Genomic DNA, 19,415 nt, shown 5'->3' on the forward strand with positions numbered 1-19,415 from the left:
AGTAACTATTTGTGTGCTGGATGGAAGGACAAACAAATGGATAAATGGCAGGTAAAGTATAAAATCCTCTGGGTGGCACATCAGACCTTCATGGCCTGGTCCCAGCTCACCCCTGCACCCCTTCCTGTGCTGCGCTGCAGGCACGTTAGACAGTCCTCAAGGGCATCGTGCTCTCTCTGACCCCAGGCCTTCGCACCTGCAGCTCCCGCAGCGTGAAGTGCCCGGCCCTCCTGCTCCCCTCTGCCTGGCTCAGGCTCGGTCCTCCTTCAGGATGGAGTGTGGGCATCGCCCCCTCTGCCAAGCCTTCCTGCCATCCTATCAGCACCACCCAGACAGAGGTGGGTGCTCCTCCTTGGTGTCCCCAGCCCCTAGCACAGGGCCAATGCTCAATCACTATTTTTGGAATTGATGGTTTTCTATCTTATTTAACAGACACTAATATAGGGTTTACCACATGCTGGGCGCTGTCCTAAGCGCTTCACTAATATTGACTCCTTTAATCCTTGTCACATCCCATAAGATAGGTACTTTTATTGCCATCCAGCAGACGAGAAACTAAGCTTGCTTAAGGTCACTTGGCAAGAAAGTATCAGAGCCGGGATTCAGACACGAGCAGTCTGGTTCCAAAGGTGGTGACCTTAGCCGTGACACTGCCATCAATGAACGAATGAATGGATGAGAAAAACAGAAAGAGAGAAGAAAGGAAGGAAGAAAGACGAGAGGAAGGACAGGGAAGCTCTTCTGTGGCCCTGCTCCACCGGGGCCAAGCAGGATGCTGAGGTGCCCCGGGACAGCTCCAGCCTGCCGTGGACCCCACCTGCATCGGAGCAGGACCAGGGAAATGTCTCTAGGAGTCCCAAGTGAATATCCGCTTTTTTTCAACAGACACATGGCACGACACTATACAAAGATGAAAAAGTAGCCTTGGCCATGGTAATACCTCCACCCGGCCCTGGCTCCATGCAGGAGGCCAAGTAGCCCAGCCTTCCCCGGTGAGCCCGGCACACAGCCATACTCACTGTGGAGCAGCAGCACCCGGCCCTGGGCATCGACGGACAGCTTCAGCTGACCTGAGGAAACAACAAGAGAGACAGCGTCACCTCGTTTCCTTGCCAGGTGAAAAACGGAGTGACGTTGACGGGAATGTGCTTCTGTTCATGTGAAGCGATTCAAAGATTCATACAGTCTCTGGGTTGGAAGGGAGCTCAGAAGCCACCTAGTTAAGCCTCCTCACCACGTCAATACCTCCAGCGGTATTGATTTCCATCCTTCCTCCCCCAGGTGATGGGGAGCTCACTACTTTACAAGGCAGCCCAGGTCAATGCTGGGGAGCTCTCACTGTTGGACAGTCGGAAGAGTTGTTGCATCCACACCTCAGTGAGGCTAGATTGGAGAGTTAAGGATCCTGGGTCTCAGTCAGAAGTCCATGCTGGGGGGTTGGCCAAAGCTTTCCAGCTGTGACAGACAGCTAGCTATGTTCTGGGAAGGCAATAACAATACAAGCACATATGATGAATGAGTTTGGGGAAAAGCAAAAGGAAGGAGATCAGCTGTGGGCAGAGAGATCCTTCGAAGTCAATGCTACTGCCTCCAGTCATTCCACAGAATCCTGACCTCCCTAAAGAAAAGCTAAGGAGGCTTTCTCTGACCTTGGCTTAGAGCCTTGCTACTCAAAGTGAGGTCCAAGAACCAGCAGCACAAGAAGCACGTGGAAGATAGTTAAAAATTCAGCATCTCAAACCCTGGCCCAGGCCTCCTGAATTCAGGGCTACAGTTTAACAATATCCCCAGGAAGGAGAGCCAGACGCCGCCTTGCGTCTCATGTCGGCCAAGCGGGCCTCGCAGGCCCGACAGGTTCGCGCTGCTCTGCCTCACAGCCCCAGGGACCCCACTCGCTGGGGGATGGCCTTCTCCCCCAAAACGAGCGTGAAAACCAACTCTAGTCACCTGAAGCAAGAGAAGGCTTTGATTTCCATCGTGATGAGAGGTACAGGTGAATGTAGGAGCTTCAAGGACGCCCTAAGGAATGCTGCTTTAAAGGGCATCCAAGATAAAACGACTGACTCAGAGAACCATGCCATATATTGGAGTTATGAAATGTCACGTCAAGGATCAAGAATGTGAGCTGTAAGTGAATGTGATTTTTCAAGCTATAGTGATGTTTTCTGAGGGGCTGTGATATTTTAAAATAAAATTGTAGTTTAATCCAAAAAAACAAACAAACAAAAAAAAAAAAACCAATATCCCCAGAAAGTTGCATGCACATTAAAGGTTGAGGAGCCCTAGACCAGAGCACACTGAAGAGTCTCTGAACATGTTTCTAAGCTTGGAGATGGCCCTCTTAAGCAAGACACAAAAAAGCAGAAGCCACAGGGAAAAGATAGATAAATCTGACTCCATAAGAGTAAAATGTCTGTTACAATTAAACATATCATAAACAAAGTTATGAGACAACACAATAGAAAAACAAGCAAAGGACACTGAATTGGAAATTCAGCAGTGACAAAATGGCCCATAAACATGCAAAAAGATGCTCAACTTCACGGAGATCTGAGACACGCAAATTAACAATAAAATGCCACCTTCCCCCAATCTGATCAGCAGATAATCTAAAAGACGATAATGTCAAATGTTGGTAAAGATGCAGGAAAACAGATACCCTCATACCCCGTTGGAGGAAGTGTAAATGGAGGGTAATTTCTGACAATATCTATTAAATATAAATGTCCTTATCATTCAACCTAGTAATTATACTTCCAGGTAACTATCATAGACAAAAACTCAAGTGTGCACAAAGGCTGGCACCACAGCATTGTAAAAAATTGGAAACACCTGAAAAATCCATCCATATGAAAATGGTTAAATGAACGAACTATAGCTGTGTTGTGGGATAGTATGGGCTGATATAAAGAATGGGGGAGCAGTATAAGTCCTGGAATAGGAACATTATTGAGACATGTTTTTAAGCGGAACAAGCAAATTGCAGAACAATACACATGGTATATATTTCTGTGTGTGTGGTGTGCTGTGTGTGTGTGTGTTCTGAAAGGATGCCAAATTAAAAACAGTGATCACCTCTAGGGAAGAGACTGTGAATTGGAGGGAGGGAAGTCAAGAGGAATCTCAATCTATCACTATTGTAGTTGTTATAACAGTACAGATATATCCATGACCTATAGCACTTTTATAATTAAAAATAAACTAAAGAGGAAACACACAGACATAGAGAACAAACTTCTGGTTGCCAAGGGGGAGCAGGGGTAGGGGAGGGAAGGAATGGGAGTTTGGGAGTAGCAGAGGCAAACGATTATATATAGGATGGATAAACAACAAGGTTCTACTGTATAGCACAGGGAACTATATTCAACATCCTGTGACAAACCATAATGCAAAAATATGAAAAAAATAATATATATATATATATATATATAACTGAGTCACTTTGCTATACAGGAGAAATTAACACAACATTGTAAATCAACTATATTTCAATAAAACTTTAAAAAAAACTAAAGAGGAAACAAATAAAGAAGGAAAGGGGGGTACTTCCCTGGTGGCACAGTGGTTAAGAATCCGCCTGCCAATGCAGGGGACACGGGTGGGACCCCTGGTCCGGGAAGATCCCACATGCCGTGGAGCAACTAAGCCCATGCGCCACAACTGCTGAGACCGCGCTCTAGAGCCCACGAGCCACAACTACTGAGCCCACGTGCCACAACTACTGAAGCCCGCGCACCTAGAGCCGGTGCTCCGCAACAAGAGAAGCCACTGCAATGAGAAGCCCACGTACTGCAATGAAGAGTAGTCCCCACTCACCACAACCAGAGAAAGCCCGCGTGCAGCAACGAAGACCCAACACAGCCAAAAACTAAATAAATAAATTTATAAAAAAATGCAAAAAACAGAACATCAGGTCATCCTCAGAGACACCCAGTGGCTCTCCAGAATGGATAGAGGAGAGATAGGACCACACTCCTCCTCCTCAATGACACATGGAAAAATCTTCTCTCCATCCAATAGACTCCTCCTAGAACCTCAAGAAACCACTGAACTGGATCTACCCAGTGGACAGAGGGGAAGGGCAGGGCTTCCCAGCCTGCAGCAAACCAGCACATAATCCAGAAAGCCCTGCATCTGCTCCATCCATGACAACGCTGTCTAGAAGTTATCTGCCTCTGTTGGATCACCTCCAGTGATGGGGAGCTTGCCTCCCACAATGAGAGCCCTGTCCCTTTTGAGATAGATCTGATTGTTCCGTGCTGCATCTTTATTGAGCCAAAAGTGGTCTCTCAGTACCTTTCATTGACTGGACCTCACTGTGCAGTCTCTGGGCTCTCTCCTTTACACCAAAGTCTGAAGTCCCTCCAGCATTCCTCATGGCACAGTTAGACATCCCTCATCATCCCAACTGTTCATCTCTGGACATGCCCCGTGAAACTGGACTGGTGGTTGGGGCTCGCGCTTAGTTGCTGGCTGGCAGAAGGGCAGGCATAGCACAGAAAGGAGGGAAACTCCACGCCTCATAGCTCTACAGCAGTCCACCAACCACTATGATCTTGCCCCTCATACTTTGGGGTGTTTAAGCTACAGTCCCAAGCAATTCAGGCTCCAGCAAACCCTGGTCCAGCTTTTCACCCATCAGAAATCCCTGCCGCTCTCCTGCCCAGGACACTGATCTCAGAAGCCCAGGAGGTCTGCTCCAGCCCCAGACCCAACTACCCTCCTCTCTCAGAGCCACAGTGTCCTCGGCCGTGAGGTGGAGCTAATAATAGGGGTTATCGCACTTTCTGAGCTGTGTGGGGATCAGATAATGCTGGAGGGCGAGGAGGTCCTTGGATGAAAGGCGGCAGGAGAATCCATGGTATTATTAGCTCAAGGTCTGAGCAATTACCACTTTGGGGCTCCCTAGAGCTGAGAAACCTCCTACAAAAACCGGGCCCGGATCCAGCGTGGGGTGGGAGAAGGAGGCTGGAAACAGATGAACAGGGCCAGCAGCCATGGACTGGATCTCATCAACCCAAAGGCATCTACAGTTAACACATTTTTTCTGAAACTGTTACCAGTACAAAGCCGACTCGGGCCCCAAACACATCTGGCTTTCCACAGCCGTGGGAACCACTGTGCTGCCCAACACTTATCACCTTCCAACGGCCCTTTCCCAGAAATCAGAACCGAGAAATCTCCCGACACAAATGGTCACTAATTCCATTTGGCAAACACCTGCCGGGCACCTGCACAAAGGCCTGAGGGAGGAAGGGCAGATCTGAACAGTGCCTACCCTCAGGGAACTCAGAGCCCAGTGGCTAGGACAGGGGCGTGAGCAAGGTCAAGGATGGAGCTGGAGCAGAGCACGGGCCTGGGGTGAAGACTGACTCAGAAATCAGATGAGTCTGCACAGCTCCACGCAGCTCCTCTTCCAGGCCCTGCCTACACCCTGTAACAGCAGAGAAACCAAACCCAGCAGACCAAGCTCCAAGTCCCCAGGGCAGTACACACCCTACCCCAGCCCATTGTCAGGCTCACAGATGAGGGACGGCAAGATGAAGAATGGGAACCCTTCCCTCAGCCATGACTGTCCCCTCTGTCCTCCCCCTTAGTCCATTCCATCGAATGTCTAAGACTCCTGAAATCACCTTGCCCAACCTCCTCATTTGGTAGCCAGAACAGTCCTGCCCAGAGATGAAAGGTGACTTGCCCTGGGCCCAGAGGGACCAGGGTAGACTGAGCCAGAACTAGAGACCAGAACTCTGCCCAAACCTTTCCTGTGCACTGAACTGGTTTTCCAGAACACTCACAGCCCTCTAACTATGCACCATGGCATCTGCCAATGCAACTCTGGGGTCCAGGAGCAGAGAGAGCCATCAGACACAGGACAAGGTTTGTCCTTTGCTTGAGAAGCCAAGAGGAAGCCCAAGAGAGGGCGGGCTCCAAGAAATGTCTTCAAGTCTAGAGAAATGAACCACCAGGAGGAGGGGAAGTCAGGTTGAATCCCTGGGGGCTTCAGCTGGTCTAGGTACCAGCTAATCAAGCCCCCCAAATCTCTGGTCTTGTCAATATCCCTACTTTCTCCCTAGGCTCAGGGTGTGGCCTGAGAATATGCAGGAAGTTCAGGCTAGAGGGCCTGAAGTCATCCTCACCGGGTGTTCGGGAGCCCTGGAGAGGGCACATCCCCAGTTCCCATGGGGCTACAGTTGGGCACTGACTCTGTCTGCAAAGGGTGGTGGTGACAGGTGCCCAGAGAGGCTGCAGGAGGTCACCAGGGAGCGGGGGCCCAGAGGTAAAGGGAGAACAGATGGGCTCCATATGGCAGGAAAAATACCGGATGAGAGTGAGCTTCAGAAAGTGCAGAGAAAGCAATGAACCCATGTTCTGCTGGGTACAGGACTTGGGGGTTTCGGACTCACTGGACACTACGGGAAAAAAGTTATAGAAGCCAGCTAAAGAAATTTAATCCGGCAGACCTTGCTAAATAGAGGGCCACAGGAAGATGAGCTCCGACTCTCAGGACACAGTCAGGAAGAGACCTACTTAGAAAATGAAGCAAGAAGATGGGGGCTGCACACCACTGCTGGACACAGGGATCAGCAGGAATGTGTCCGAGAAGGAGCTCACACCACCCAGAGGTGTGCGGAGACTACATTTATGAGGGACTTGCCTGGCTAGCAAGGAGCACCAGTCATCCCCAAACTCAATTCACCCCAAAAGCAATTCCCCATTTAAGAGCTGTCATGTGTTGAAAGCCACAGGAAGGAGGATGATAACAGGACAAACATACAAAGGAGGTTGGGTCTACGTGGAGCCTGGCCAGCCGCTAACACTCAGAGAGGGTTAAGCCCTGTTCATGCATTTCACTCTCTGCCTCTAACGGAGAAACGGTAGCGGTGCTGGGGAACATAGCTCTTAGGATGTAGCCCTGTAGAATTTCAAGTGTTTTGTTTTGAGGAGGGAGAACCTTGAGTTCCATTTGGAGAAGCGGCCCTGGCTTTTGATGGTACGTGCTGGCAGAACAAAAGTGAGGAGGGGGCTGCCGTGGTGGAATAAAAATCATGATGGGTCAATTCAACCCTGTTCATTTGACTCTCTGCTTCCTGTGAAACCTCATATTCATGTGGCTTCCCAAGCTGTTTTTCCTTCCAGAAGTAGATTGCACTGCCAGCATAAGTCTGCTAACATCTTGACTGCAACCTACGTGAGAGACCCTCAGCAAAAACACCCAGCTAAGCCATCCCCAAACTCCTGACTCACAGAAACAGTGAGATAAAAAATGTTTGGTTTTTTAAGCCAATACGTAGTGGGATCACCTGTTATGAAGCAGTAGATAACTAATACATACCCATGTTGCCTCCACAATTGGGTGACATAAATCTGATCTCAATTCTGAATCAATTTTTCAATTTTAAAAATTGTTAAGAAAATACAGTTCTAAGATAAATCAGTATAGTATGACTAAGGATAAAGAAGACTCCCAGTTTTTGAGGTCCGTCATTTTCTTAATAAAGAATTTTGATAGATTTAAACCATATCACCAAACTGCAAAATCTGGAAATGCCCACATTAACCCAAGGACAGCCCAGCACATACAAGAAAATGCTTTACCTGCAGAGCAAATGGTTTCCTTTTATACACATTTGTGTACAGTACTATAATATATAGAAAATTCACATTATCCTGCCTTTTCCAATTCTCCTTTAAGTTTTATTACAATAATTTAATCACTTCTATAAAGTCATATAAGTTTAATTCCAGAATTGTCAGTTTTATCACATTTTATAAATTACGCAGCATCCTTATCCATTTCATATTACAGGCTTCTCCAAAGTTAAGTATGTTATTATATAATGATTAGCACCTGTTATGTGCTTGCTAATAGCTTTGAGCCATACAATGGAGTCAATCATTTATTTTCATTATGCTTTTTAAATATTTATTTATTTATTTATTTATTTATTTATTTATTTTGGCTGCACCGGGTCTTAGTTGCGGCACACAGGATCTTCACTGCAGCATGTGGGATCTTTAGTTGTAGCATGTGGACGTCCTAGTTGCGGCATGTGGGCTTCTTAGTTGTGGCATGCGAACTCTTAGTTGCGGCATGCATGTGGGATCTAGTTCCCGACCAGGGATCAAACCCAGGTCTCCTGCATTGGGAGCATGGAGTCTTACTCACTGACCACCAGGGAAGTCCCCTATTTTCATTATTTTTTTTCACTATCAAATGAAGTTTTCCAGCAGAACAAGTCTAATATGAAAAACACAAGAGAGGAAGCATGGATCTCTAAGCAAAACATTTTGGAATCATTAAGACCTAGTTTGGGTCCTGGTTCCACCACTGATGATCCTTAATCACTACATCCTCAGTTTTCTCATCTGTACAATTGAAATAATAATAATAATACAGCTCTAATAGAGCTTTTGTAAAAGTGGGAACTAATATACGTGAAGCACCTGGCAAATAGAAGGCATTCCCACTGAAATGACAATAGGAAGGGAGGAAAGAAGAAAAAGAAAAAATACTAGTCAGAAAAATTAGAAAACATATGTAGGGGACTTCTATATGTAGGGGATGACACACTCACTGAGGAAATCTAGAAAAGCTAGACAAAATATTTAAAAGCAGCTTCTTGCAGATGTAACAAGATAGAGAGGAACTACGAAGCAGGATCTGGGGGGATGGAGGTCCATGGAGTTAAGTTTACTGTTTTTCTGGGCTAATTTTCTCCTGGGGGTATTTACAAATTCCAGAGGTAACAAAGTCTGATAGTCTGAGCAGAGTTTCTGCTTGCCTCTTGGGGCTGGAGGAACAGGAGTTGGAGACCAGGGCCTGCCAAGAAGTGGGGTCCTTCTGCACCCCTACATTTTGGGTTGGAGCCCCAAAGGGTTGCTCCTTAGGAACAGAGTAAACCATGGTCAGACACAGTTCCTCAAGGGACTGCAGCTCACTTCAATCTGAGTCCCTAACATTGAATTAAGATTATTCCAGATGCTAGTGACCTCCAGCACCTGACAGAAACAAATAAAGATCTTTTTAAAGAAGGTATCATCCCAGGTCTGCATTAAGAAGAAAAAAATAACAAGTCTGTGCCTGCCGTTTGTAATAGACACAGCACACCTAAAATGTAAAGAAACATAAAGATTGAAAGAAATAGGATGGAAAAAGATATGCCAAGCAATTATTAACCAAAAGAAGGCTGGGTATCTATGTCAATGTCAGGAGAAGTGGACTTTGTCTCCACTAAAAATGAAGAGAAGACTTCATAACAATAAAAGAAGACCAGAATAATAAGAGTTTCAACTCATCAGAAAGATAATGATTCTAAATCTGTATGCTCTTAATATTGCTTCAAAATATATAAAGGAAAAAAATGACAGAACTATAATGAGAAATAGATAAATTTATAATCATAGTAGGAATTTTAACACACTTCTCTCAGTAACTGATGGGGGGGGGAGGAAATCAGCAAGGATATAGAATATATGAACAGTATAAGTAGTAAACTTGACCTAAACCTGACATATGCAAAGAACACTACACCCACCTACTTCAGATCTTTTCAAGTACACACAGAACATTTATAAAAGCTGAGCCATCAAAGGACTGAATGGATGAAGAGTACGTTCTCTGCATAAAGGTAAAACAAGGAACAAAAAAACTACTAAAATCCCCAGTATTTGGAAATTAAGAAATATAATTCCAAATAACCCATGGATTCAAGAAGAAATTACTTGAAAATTAGAAAACATTTTGAACTGAATGATAAAGAAAAAAACTATTTACATATCAAACATGAGGTTTCTGGATATTGGCAATCCAGAAGCCAATCCCCAGTGAAAGTTACACAGTATACGCTTCACAATAAATCACTGAACTGCACATCATTTGGAGGGACACTTTTCTGTATGTGTGTTATATTTCATAATAAATAGTGTTTTTAAAAAAGTACATAAAGAGCAGAACTGGAAAAGAAAACAAAGGGTTCTCAACAGGCCAGACTCTGAGAATTTCTGAACGCTCCCAAGCAAATGGACTCCAAATGACAGGAAAGCCAATAAATGCTGAGGCCCCTGACCAGCAAATGACAAGCTCTTGAGAAATGGTTGGATGGGTTTCCCCATCGGTCTGGGCTCAGAGCAGCCGGGCGAGCCAGGGGCAGCTGGCAGGGACATGTCGCAGGCCTCAAGTTCAGGGCCTGACTTCACACTGCCCAACACATCATCCTGCCTGGCATCTGTTCCCAAGCTTCATTCTCACTACAGAAAATGGACTTTTTATCTCTGTGGCTTCTAATGAGAGGCAGAGAAAGGAGAGGGACAGGTCCCAGCTAATATTGTACTATCACAACAAACATAGAAAAACAAAGAAAATGCCCACCAAGTAACGACATTCCTTAGTCTACTCTGCCTGCAGAACCACATCTTTCTGACTTCCTTCTAGCAAACCCAAGATTCCAGGCACTTTCTCTAGAGCTTACAGGCAGAGCTGCTACCCACAGCTTTCATCTTGCAGGTTCATTTGGGTATAACCATTCTAAAGAGAGTTGGGTTGTGTCACCGAATGGCCACAGCTCCCTGCAGCCCTCAGAACGTGTCCAGCTTGCCTATCACCTCCTGGCTCAGACACCCTGGAGGAAAGGCAAGCTTTTCTCTCCCATGACTACTCACCACATTCAGGCCCTGGACCAGATCCCAGGTAAGTTAATTATCTGTTGCCTCAGGCAAGCTAATAAATTGGTATTCTTTCAAGAAGATATGCTTTAAATATTTATCAAACATTTTTATGAACTTGGTTTTATATTTTCTATATAAAATATTATGCCTAAATTCATATGGAAAATCAAGGAACCCAAGATAGTCAAAACAATCTTGAAAAAGAAGAACAAAATTGAAGGATTCACACTTCCCAATTTCAAAACTTACTACAAAGCAACAGTTTTCAAGACAGTGTGATACTGGCATAAGAACAGACAAACAGATTAATGGAATAGAATTAAAAGTCCAGAAAGAAACTCATGTATGTATGGTCAATTAATTTTCAACATAGGTGCCAAGACCATCCAATGACGATATAATAGTATTTTCAACAAATGATGCCAGGACAACTGGATACCATATACACGTGAATGAAGTTGGATCCTTTCCTCACACCATATACAAAAATTAACTCAAAATGTTTTTTTAAAAATAAGCTTTTAACTCAAACTCAAAGACCTAAATCTAAGAGTCAAAACTATACAACTCTTTTTTTTTTATAAATTTATTTATTGTATTTATTTTTGGCTGCACTGGGTCTTTGTTGCTGCGCACAGGCTTTCTCTAGTTGTGGCAAGCAGGGGCTACTCTTCGTTGCGGTGCACGGGCTTCTCATTGCGGTGGCTTCTCTTGTTGTGGAGCACAGGCTCTACGTGTGCGGGCTGCAGTAGCTGTGGCGCGCGGGCTCAGTAGTCGTGGTTCGCGGGCTCTAGAGCACAGAGTCAGTAGTTGTGGCGCACGGACTTAGTTGCTCCGCAGCATGTGGGATCTTCCCGGACCAGGGCTCGAACCTGTGTCCCCTGCATTGGCAGGCAGACTCCTAACCACTGTGCCACCAGGGAAGCCCTCAAAACTATAAAGCTCTAAGAAGAAAACATAGAGGTAAATTTCTGTGATAGTAGATGCTGAGATTTGACACCAAAAGCACAGCAACAAAATTAAAAATGGATTAATTGGACTCCATCAAAATGAAAAACATTTGAGCTTCAAAGAACACTATCAAGACAGTGGATCAAAAAACCCACAGATTGGACCTCTCTGGTGGTGCAGTGGATAAGAATCCACCTGCCAATGCAGGGGACACGGGTTTGAGCCCTGGTCCAGGAAGATACCACATGCCGCAGAGCAACTAAGCCCATGCGCCACAACTACTGAGCCTGCGCTCTAGAGCCCGTGAGCCACAATTACTGAGCCTCAATGCCACAACTACTGAAGCCCGCGTGCCTACAGCCCATGCTCCACAACAAAGAGAAGCCACCACAATGAGAAGCCCGCGCACCACAACAAAGAGTAGCCCCCGCTCACCGCAGCTAGAGAAAGCTCGCACGCAGCAACGAAGACCCAACACAGCCAAAAAAAATAAAATTAAGTAAATTTTTAAAAAAAAAGACCTTGAAGGCTGCACTCAGTTTAGACTTTATCCCAAAGCAAAGGAAAATCATTAAAGCATTAAAAAAAAAAAAAAACCCACAGATTGAAAATATTTGTAAATAATATCTGATAAGAGACTAGTATCTAGCATATATAAAGAACTCTTACAACTCAAAAATAAACAAATAGTCCTTAAATTGGTTATTTAAATTAATTTTAAATTTTTAAAATTTTAAATTAAATGGGCAAAGAATATGAATAAACTTTTCTCTAAAGAAGATATACAAATAGCCAATAAGCACATGAAAAGATGCTAAATAGCACTGGTCATCAGGGAAATGCAAATCAAAACCACGATGAGATACCACTTCACATGCACTAGGATGGCTAGAATCAAAAAGTCAGATAATAGCAAGTGTTGGTGAGGTTGTGGAGAAAGCAAAACCCTCATGCCTTGCTGACAGAAATGCAAAATGGTGCAACCACTCTGGAAAAGAGTTTCGTAGTTTCTCAAATAGTTAAACATAGAGTTACCATTTGACCTAGCAATTCTACTCCTAGGTGTATACCCAAGAGAACTGAAAACATCTGTCCACACAAAAACTTGTGTATCAGTGTTCATAGCAGAGCAATATTCATAATAGCCAAAAGACAGAAACAATCCAAATGTCTATCAATGAATTAATAAACAAAATGTGGTATATCCATACAATAGAATATTACTCAGCCATAAAAATGAATGAAATACTGATATATGCTACAACATGGGTGAACCTTGTAAACATTATGCTAAGTGAAAGAAGCCAGTCACAAAAGGTCACCTATTATAGGATTCCATTTATATGAAATGTCCAGAATAAGCAAATATATAAAGACAGAAAGTAAATTAGTGATTGCTTAGAGTTAGGGGACAGAGGGGACTGGGAATTGGGGGTAATAAACTAAAGGGTATAGTGTTTCTTTTTGAAGTGATAAAAATGGTCTAAAATTGACTGTGGTAATGGTTACACAACTCTGTGAATGTACTGAAAACCATTTAATTGTATACTTTAAATGAGTGAATTGTATGTATGTGAATTATATCTCAAAAAAGCTATTTTTTAAGTTAACAAATATACTAATAAAATTAAAATATATAATCCTGAAGGAAAAAAAACTTATGTGCACCTGTAATGGCTTCTTCAGATTATACCATTTCTCATAAATATAAAATCCCTCTGGAGTAGTTGGGTTCGAGCTCTAGTTTACTTACCCCCCTCCCTTGAAGCCAGGCCACCTCCTTAGAAGGCAACATAATGTATGGCCAACTAACGTTACTTGAAGGTGCCCCTTATTGGGGGACAAGGAGCTGTACTCATGCGCACAAACACACACACACACACACACACACACAAATACATAAATCATGACATATTCCATACAGTATTCTCCCTGAAAAAAATTCTGGTCAAAACAATTTTGTTTCTTTTTAGTTCCAGAGATGCTGGAAATTTAGCTCCCTTTACCTATTTGTGCTCAGGAAACTACCAGCTAAGCAGCAGCTTCCTCTGGTTCCACCAGGGCAAAGCCCACTGCTGAAGGCCAGGGGCTACCTGCCATGCTGGGGAAAAGCCAGTGAACTGAGGAAAACTTAGCAAAGACCTTCATTTTAAGGGAGTCCAAGTTGGCTATCAAACTGAATAGTTGATAGCCAACTGACTCTGAATCCATAGCTTCCAAACCTGGCTCATCAACAAAATACTTCTGTGGCTTCTTAAAATTACAGATTCTTTGACTCCACCACAGACCTATTAAACCAGGATCTCTGGGATCTCCAGGTGCTTCTGATAACTGGCCACGTTTGATAACCACCGGTAAAACTCTTCATTCCCAAGCAGACAAGCAAAGATCACTCAGTGTACAAAGAAATCAGCAGCCTGGAAGAGGGGCGGCATTTGTCAAGGAAACAGAGCTAATGAAGGAAGCAGGAGAGAACTCTTCCAGTGTCAGTCCACGGAGGGATCTGAGAAGAGGCTGCATACGGGGAGCGGGAGGCTCCCCACCCCACCAGGTTCCTGCCCGCCCCGGTGCACACTCAGGTCACATCACTGGTTCAAGCAACAACCTTCCCTGATACCCACCCAACGCAGCCCTGAGGCCATGGCTGGGCAGGTCATCCACTCCCTGCTGGGTTGGACCCTCCCCAACTTCCCAGATCTGGCAGGGAGATTAACTCAGTACAAGAATATGGGCTGATACAAGGAAATAGTCACATCATACCAGTAAGGAAAAGAAACAGGTTACAAAGCTGTACGTACAGCAGAATCTCAATTTTGTTAAAATTAGGCACACACAAATACACACACACACACAGAGAAATAAGTCTGGAAGGATATAAACCATGTTAACAATGGCCTTCTCTGGGGAGTCAGATTACAGGTGATTTTCGCTTTCTTCTTTTCACTAAGTTTTCAACAATGAATACATCTTACCGCGATAATGAGGAGAAAAAACAGTGAAACGTTTTTTACTTTTTAATCAGGACACGGCTAAGGTAACAAGCCCTCACAGCTCTCTGCCACTCTTTCCTGACCACCCCAGTACCACCAGCTCAGAGCATCCCAGGAACCTCCCCTATCTGGTAGAATCCCACATCCTCGTGGGGCTAACAGGAATTGCCTCCACCGGTTGGGAGGATTAAATGAGATGATGCAAGGAAAGCACCTGGCACACGGCATGGCACGTGATAAACATGCAACAAACGGTGTTGAGTAATTACTCTTGTTACCCTCTACCAACTGGACTCGTGAATTCCAGGATGCCAGACCACAGGCCATTTCTAGGGGCCAAGCCACTGCTTTTCCATTACTCCCTCTGCCCCTAGAGAAGAAGGCAGGTTGTGAAGAGCCAAGCGTGCTGATAGAGGTAGTAAGCCTGAGAGTAGGAGAGCCGGAACTCCAAGGAGGGCATAACTCCTTAGGTGCTCTGTCTTTGAAATGTGGGCAAAGTCCACTTATGTTGCAGTAACTGCCCCAACTTTCGTGAGGAAAATTGTATAAAAGTTTATTTTTAATGTGCTCTACACGTCATCTCAGAAGGCTTGAGCTCAGGTACCAACTCTGCAGCTGGCTCACTGGGAGACCTTCCTCTCAGGATCTCAGGTCTTCAGAGAGGAGATATAACTCCCTCCCCACAAAGAGTTGCAGAACCAGTGAGGAAACAAGGGCTAGGAAGAGCTGTATCCTAGGACAGGGCTATTTATCTTTACTGTGGGGACTTGGAAGGCCAGGTTTGCCCAGACCACTGGGGCAGCTGCTGCCCAGCTGTTATTTGGGGGAACCCACTCCTGCTATCTAGGGGCTTGGAAGCAGGAGCCTATTGCCCAATTCTTTCCACCTCAAGCCCCCAGGGCAGCCCTGGGACCCTGCTGAGAGCGCAGCAGCTCCTGGAGGAGAGAATTCTCCCATCTCTGCTGCAGGTCAGGCATCCACTGGAGCCATGGCGCTGCAGCCTCTCCAAGGTGAGCCCACAGGAAGCCAAGGCCATCGGGGCTGACCCAGCACCTGTCCTGTCCCTGAGCCAAAGGAAAGAGGACTGAGGAGGTCTGGAGATGTAGTAACAAGACCTTGACTTAACCCTGAGCTGCTTGTTAATGGGAAGCTTAGTGGTGGCAAACCCCATCCCTGAAAGATTTACTGGGGCACGACTGTTCCAGCCAAGTGAGGCACAACCAACTGCACTTGGCACCAGTGGCCAGGCAGCAGGTGGGGCCCAGCGGCTTGCGCGGCCTGAGCCTGTGCCCTGAGCCCCTCCTGCGCGACCACGGGGGGCAGATGTCCCCAAACAGAAGGATGGCTGCTCCCTGCCTCACCTGCCACCACGAGGGGGTTGCCCTCTCTGGGCGCTGCGGGCAGGGTGAAGCAGCCCCTGGCGGCAGCCGCCGCGGGCACTTACCAAAAGTGGTGAGGTAGAAGGACAAGCCCGGGTGGGCGCGCCGGCTCCCGAGGGAGACGCGGTGCAGGGAGCGCTCCATGGCAATGGCCCCGCTCCGGCCGGGCCGGGGCGCCTGTAACTCGAGGCGTCTCTGTTGCTCCCAGTAACCGAGGCAGCAGGTTCACCGCCCCCGCGCCAGTGTCTCGGCGGCGGGCGCCGGAGGCCGGCTGCAGCGCGCGTTTGAACCGGCGGGCGCGCCAGGCCCTGATTGGCCCGCGCCGGTTTGAATGGGGAGATTTCCACCGGACCGCGCCGCCACCGGCCGAGGGGAGGAGGCGCCCGCGGCCCATCTGCTGCCGGGACGGTGGTCCTCCCCGTGGAGCCGGCAGGATGGGCGGCCCCACCAAGGCTCGGGGCTCGGGGGCCGCTCTGGGCTGCAGGTGCCAGCCCCATACCAGGCCCGCGGCTCCTGGCGCGCCCACTCGGCGGGCTTGGCCTGCTCGCCCAGCTGCCCCAGGCCAGAAATTAGCCAGGTTTGCAACATGCTTTGAAGCTCAGACCTGTACTCACCAGATCCAAGCAAGGGCAGGGGAGCACCCTCCTGGCCCAAAGCGATGGGGTTTGGAAAAACGTTCTCCACCCTTGGACCTCCACCCCCCACCAGCTGCAGGGCCCCTCCCTGACCCTGGCCCCTCCATCTCTCTCTTGAGCCTTCTCTTGGATGAGAGCAGCCTGGCACAGGTCCAGACCAGAGCAGGTTCCTCCAGCCAGCCTCATGGCCCCCCATGGGCAGCCTGGGGCCATGAGACAGGAGCACAGGCCCCCAGCATCATCTGAGGGGACAGAAATGCACAGTATAGTATGTGGAGGGGGGCGGCACTTTCAATCTCCAGAGCTTGTTGCGAGGAAGCAGAGCTGGAAGGAAGGTCAGCCCCTGCGCTGCTTTGTCGGCAAACATTCACGGGATGCCTCCTGGGAGCAGTTTCAAAGACATCTGCTCTGCAGCTCTCTGTTGCTGCCGTGGGGAAAGCTGCTGGTCTTATGTAAATCTAAAAATGGGAAGTGTCGGCAGTTGCCAAATGGATATCTGTGGCTCAGTGATCCACTCAAGACAAGGTTGGGGGATGCAAGAAAGAAAGTGGGGAGAAAAGTTATATGTATGGAGTACCAGGTGCCAGTGGCTGAGCTGGGCAATTTACACACATCTTCTCATTTAATCTTCACAGTAACCCTAGGAAGTATTAGCCCCAATTTACCAGGGATAAACCTGGTAAATCTCACACAGAGAGGGCAGGTGACTTTTCCAAGGTGGGCAGGGCTGAAATTTGAACCCAGGCCTGGTCTGCCCCAAAGACCATCCTCCTTCTGTTCTTCCTTGGCCTCCACTCCTGCCCCATGGCCAATGGCTGGTGGAGGGAGCAGACCTGCCTTCTTAAGGCAGTTAAGGAAACTAGATGCCACAGGGCCAGCTGGCCACCAGAGGGGAGCAGAAACGGGAAAAGGAGCCCAGAAATCAACAAAGTAGTGGTCAAGTGCAAATGAGTCACATAAAGGCCAGTGGGTTGTTCAAATCCCAGAGCATTGTGAAGCCCTGCTCTGCTCTTCCCCCACCCCAACTCCTTGAGCACTGCCCTTAGCAGGGGCAAGCCTGCTCCCTTGGCCCCAGCCCAGTGACAGACAGACTTACCTGCACTCTGGACTTGAGCAGGCCTGATCCTTATCCTGGCTGGGGAAGTCTGAGTCCAGGCATCCTTTCTGGGCAGGGAAGTATCCCGGCTCTGCCACTCCATCCAGCCAAGGAAAACAGGCAACCTCAGGCTCAAGCCACAGGATGCAGACAGGACACGGAGGCTGGAAGTGCTGTAGACCTGCGGAACCAAGATGGGAGCATGAGTTAGGCATGGCCTGAGGATGCCCCCTGAAAGGGGCGTCCACCCCAGTAGGAATTAGAAAGTATGATGTTCAGGAGTCTGAGCAAAGGGAGGCCCACAAAGGGAAAAGTGATGTGCCCAAGGTGACAGAGGCCCCTTCACAGCTCAGGGACCACTGTAGCACCTGCACTAAGGGAGATCACCTTGGACTCAGGAAGCTGTGAGCAACCGGCAGATAGATACACATTCAGGAGGGTAGAAGCCAGCAGGAGAGCTGGGTAGACTTGCATTATCTGTATGTGGCCTGGGGGAGAAAAGACTGAGGCCCACACTTGGCACTTCACCCCTACTCGGGACAAAGGTCCTGCTGCCTTGCAGGTTCCCTCCTGACTCCTCCTGCCCCATCAGTTGGGGACCCCAGTGCCACTCTGATACTGATCTGACTCTTGTGGTGGCACCACCTCCACAGCCCTCACCACCAACAGTAAGCCCCCTTTACTTAGTAGAGCACTAGAAGCTTCCTTCTCTTAAAGGGGCAGGTCACTCTTTTCTCAGGAGGGGGAGGACAGAAGTGAGTGGGAGCCTGGGCAGTGGCACTGCAGGAGACACTGGCCCCATTAACCCACACTACTGTCTACAGCAGACATCCAGAAAGGGTTGAGGTTTATGGCCCTGCTTTCTCCAAAAAGACAAGGGAGTTTGAGGACCACGCCTGGCTTTCTGACATGCCCTGAACACTCTAGCTCCCCTGGTCATGGGCCTCAGTATCCCTCTAACACTCACACACACTCCACACATACATAAACAAACTACACATACAATATTAACACTGCACACGCTCTGCACACACACCCACGCGTACCATAACACTTCCCACGTACATTCACGAATACACCAGACACACAAACATACCATATACATACACCCCACACACAAATAAACACACCACATACACACCTCACACATATACACAATCACACCCCACAGATTTTCATGCATCCTATGCACATACACAAGCACACAGACACACGCTACACAGACACACACACACACACCAAAAAAAACCACTTAAATGCACTATATACATATAGCGCATCCACATACAAAGATTGATTGGTTATATTTTTTAAGACTGACTCTGTTTCAAGAAGAATAAGGACTACTTGTGTTTGGAGGGAAGGGACTAAAGAGGTTTATTTGGGTGCATTTTCACATTAGCTATCAAAGAACCTTAGTGCCTTTAAGATATCATCTGGCCCAATATCCAAAACAATTTTGAAAAATAATAATAAAGGGGACTAGGACTACCAGATGTTAAACAGTCTTATAATAATGTAGAAAGAAGACAAACAGATCAATGGAACAGAATAGAAAGTTCAGGGGAAATATGATTTTACTTAGAAAACAAGACAATGTTCAAAATTCTTTAAACTAAAGACTCATTTCAAAGAGAAGTGGAACAGCTAATTCAGATGAAAATTTTAAAAGGAAATAATAAGGTTAAAGTTGAAATTT

General features: G+C 46.9%; 1 protein-coding gene across 1 annotated transcript in view; it reads right to left on the reverse strand.

Annotated features, from left to right (window-relative positions):
* The window catches only part of RGS3 (regulator of G protein signaling 3), a 128,195-nt gene extending 112,066 nt beyond the window's left edge, over window positions 1-16,129 (reverse strand). Inside the window, exons 1-2 of the mRNA XM_061200067.1 lie at window positions 16,051-16,129; window positions 1,020-1,070 (exon numbers count right to left, since the gene is read on the reverse strand). Of these exons, the coding sequence (XP_061056050.1) occupies window positions 1,020-1,070; window positions 16,051-16,129 (130 nt within the window). The remainder of the gene's footprint in view (window positions 1-1,019; window positions 1,071-16,050) is intronic.
* Between the last annotated feature and the right edge of the window lie 3,286 nt (window positions 16,130-19,415).

The sequence above is a fragment of the Eubalaena glacialis genome, chromosome 9, assembly GCF_028564815.1.
Source record: "Eubalaena glacialis isolate mEubGla1 chromosome 9, mEubGla1.1.hap2.+ XY, whole genome shotgun sequence".
Lineage (NCBI taxonomy): Eukaryota > Metazoa > Chordata > Mammalia > Artiodactyla > Balaenidae > Eubalaena > Eubalaena glacialis.